A 2,623-nucleotide genomic window follows, 5' to 3' on the forward strand; every position below is an offset into this window, starting at 1 on the left:
TGCCAGATGATAGTTAAAATGAATGCATCCTTTTATAAAGTATTAAGTTTTGCAACATTGAAAACATTCTAACTAAAGCAGCCTGATCATCTTCTAAAAACCTTATAAAGTGGATTCTTGAAATGGTTGGTAGTTATTGGGACAATTCTTAAGCTCTCAAATGATGAATTATATAATTTTATAGGTTATACACACATATATGTAGTGTGTAGTGACTCTATACTGAGAAAAGAGCAAACTATGACACAGACAAATCAGACACAAGTGACAGAATTCCTCCTTCTGGGACTCTCTGATGACCCACACACCCAGCAGCTGCTATTCATCTTATTCCTGGGTGTCTACCTGGTCACTGTACTTGGAAATCTGCTTCTCATGTCCCTTGTTCAGGTCGACTCCCAGCTTCACACACCCATGTATTTTTTTCTCTTCAACTTATCAGTGGCTGACCTCTGCTTTTCTACCAACATCGTTCCTCAGGCCCTAGCCCACCTGCTATCCAGGAAGAAGCCCATTTCATTCACACGTTGTGCTGCTCAGCTTCTACTCTTCCTCATTTTTGGGTGTACACAGTGTGCCCTTCTGGCAGTGATGTCTTATGATCGGTATGTAGCCATCTGCAACCCTTTGCATTACCCTAGCATCATGACGTGGAGAGTGTGTGCCCGGCTCGCTGCAGGATCATGGGTCATTGGTGTTCTGGTGTCTCTAGTGACACCACCTTCACACTGAAGCTACCCTACCAAGGCTGTAATAGTATTGCTCATTTCTTTTGTGAGGCCCCTGCATTGTTGATCTTGGCATCCACAGACACCCGCACTTCAGAGATGGTCATTTTCCTCATGGGTGTCATGATTCTCCTCATACCTGTTTCTCTAATTCTGATCTCATATGGCTGCATCATAGAGACTGTGGTCATGATGAAGTCAACTGATGGAAGGCTCAAGGCATTCTCTACCTGTGGCTCCCACCTCATGGTGGTCATCCTTTTTTATGGGTCAGCAATTATCACCTACATGACACCAAAGTCTTCCGAAGAACAGGAAAAACTGGTGTCTGTGTTCTATGCAATGGTGACCCCCATGCTTGACCCCCTGATCTACAGCCTGAGGAACAGAGATGTGAAGGCAGCTCTGAGGAAAGTAGCCACAAGAAATATTCCATGCAGGCTTGGAATTTTCCACTGATAATGACACCTTCTTGGCTCCCTACTCATAAGACTTGCTGAGTAGTTCCCTGAGCAAGACAAATATAGTACGATTCTTATCATTGTGCCTGGCTGTGGATTCGCCCTCCAATTCTTCATCCAGAAGTTCCATTCTAGAATAAGGACAATAACTCATGGACCATGGTCTTTTGGCACTTGAGTTAGGAAAACCCCTGAGAAACATTCATATTTTATAAACCCTGGAACCTGTAAAATCTATCTTTATCATTCTATATATTACTATCTGTCTATCCCAGATCCTACTCCAACTCCTGTATCTTTTGGTATTTTTAAATCTTTTTGCATCATCAAATAATCAATAATTTAATAAACATCACTTGATCACTTACTGTGAACTAGGTGCTACATGTATGTGTGCATGCACATCACCTGCATGTGTATTTGAGGTGGGTTATAAAGGTATGTGTATGAGGGGGCACAATATGTGAGCTCTGCTGTCCTTCTTCTCACAACCTTATTAGAGACAGAAGCATTGTATCTAGCAAGGAAGGGTAAAGACAGGGTTTTGGAAACCAACAAGAAATAGTGACTTCCCAGGGCTAGCAAGAGTGAGAGCTGTTACCAACCCTGGGCCCGAAGGATCAAGAGGAAGATGGTAGCTGTATGTAAAGGGCCACCGGACAGGAGCTGTGGAATAAGGTACATGGAGGCAAGGAAGCCCTGGGGATAAATACTTCAAGCTTATTCTCTACCCACCTTTTGCTTTTCTATTACTATATCCCCCCCAAAATCCGAGATAACCTCCCCATCTGAAGATCCTTAATTTAATCACATCAACAAAGTCCTTTTTACCATGTAAGGTAATATATTTACAGGTTCTGGGGACTAGGATGTGGACATTGTTGAGGGGCCATTATTCTGCCTACCATACCAAGATAAGTAAAATGAATGTGAAGGAGTGATTAAAGCATGGCTAAAATTGGAGACTATACATTTATAATGGTGCCAGTCTGCTTGGTTGTGGGATTGCCATCATGCAAATAGAACCCCATGATCTTCTTTTTCATTTGCAAATTATTATGGTGATATTTCAGAATGTGCTGCTCTTCTGGAGCCCTTGTTACATGAGAGCTGAAGGACACCCTGTGTAGGAGGTTGAACTGGTTCTGATACCGTGATGGCACACAGAGGTAGGGTTTTTTATAGAGTTTATGGAGAGGACATGCCTATGCAGTAAATGTTATTTTACTCTTTTAATTATCAATAATTTCTTATGAATAGTTTATATAAAGCTATGGTGCCCATGCCCCAAGTCTGTTATTTGCCAAGAGCCCAGAATTGGACTATGTTCACTGAACTAAATCATAAAGAGGGGCAGCTACATTGGTTGAGTGAGATGCAAGCTTAAAAAGGACAGTTGATTTCATCCAATCACAGTAAGATTACAAAAAAAAA

At 41.8% G+C, this 2,623-nt stretch overlaps 1 protein-coding gene across 1 annotated transcript; it reads left to right on the forward strand.

The window, feature by feature from the left end:
* The first annotated feature begins 240 nt into the window (after positions 1 to 240).
* On the forward strand, positions 241 to 1,187 carry LOC124225458 (olfactory receptor 2D2). The gene is given in 2 exon segments (XM_046638137.1): positions 241 to 709; positions 712 to 1,187. Coding segments are annotated over 2 exon segments (945 nt in total).
* Positions 1,188 to 2,623: the final 1,436 nt, after the last annotated feature.

This window comes from Equus quagga, chromosome 14, assembly GCF_021613505.1.
Source record: "Equus quagga isolate Etosha38 chromosome 14, UCLA_HA_Equagga_1.0, whole genome shotgun sequence".
Taxonomy (NCBI): Eukaryota; Metazoa; Chordata; class Mammalia; order Perissodactyla; family Equidae; genus Equus; species Equus quagga.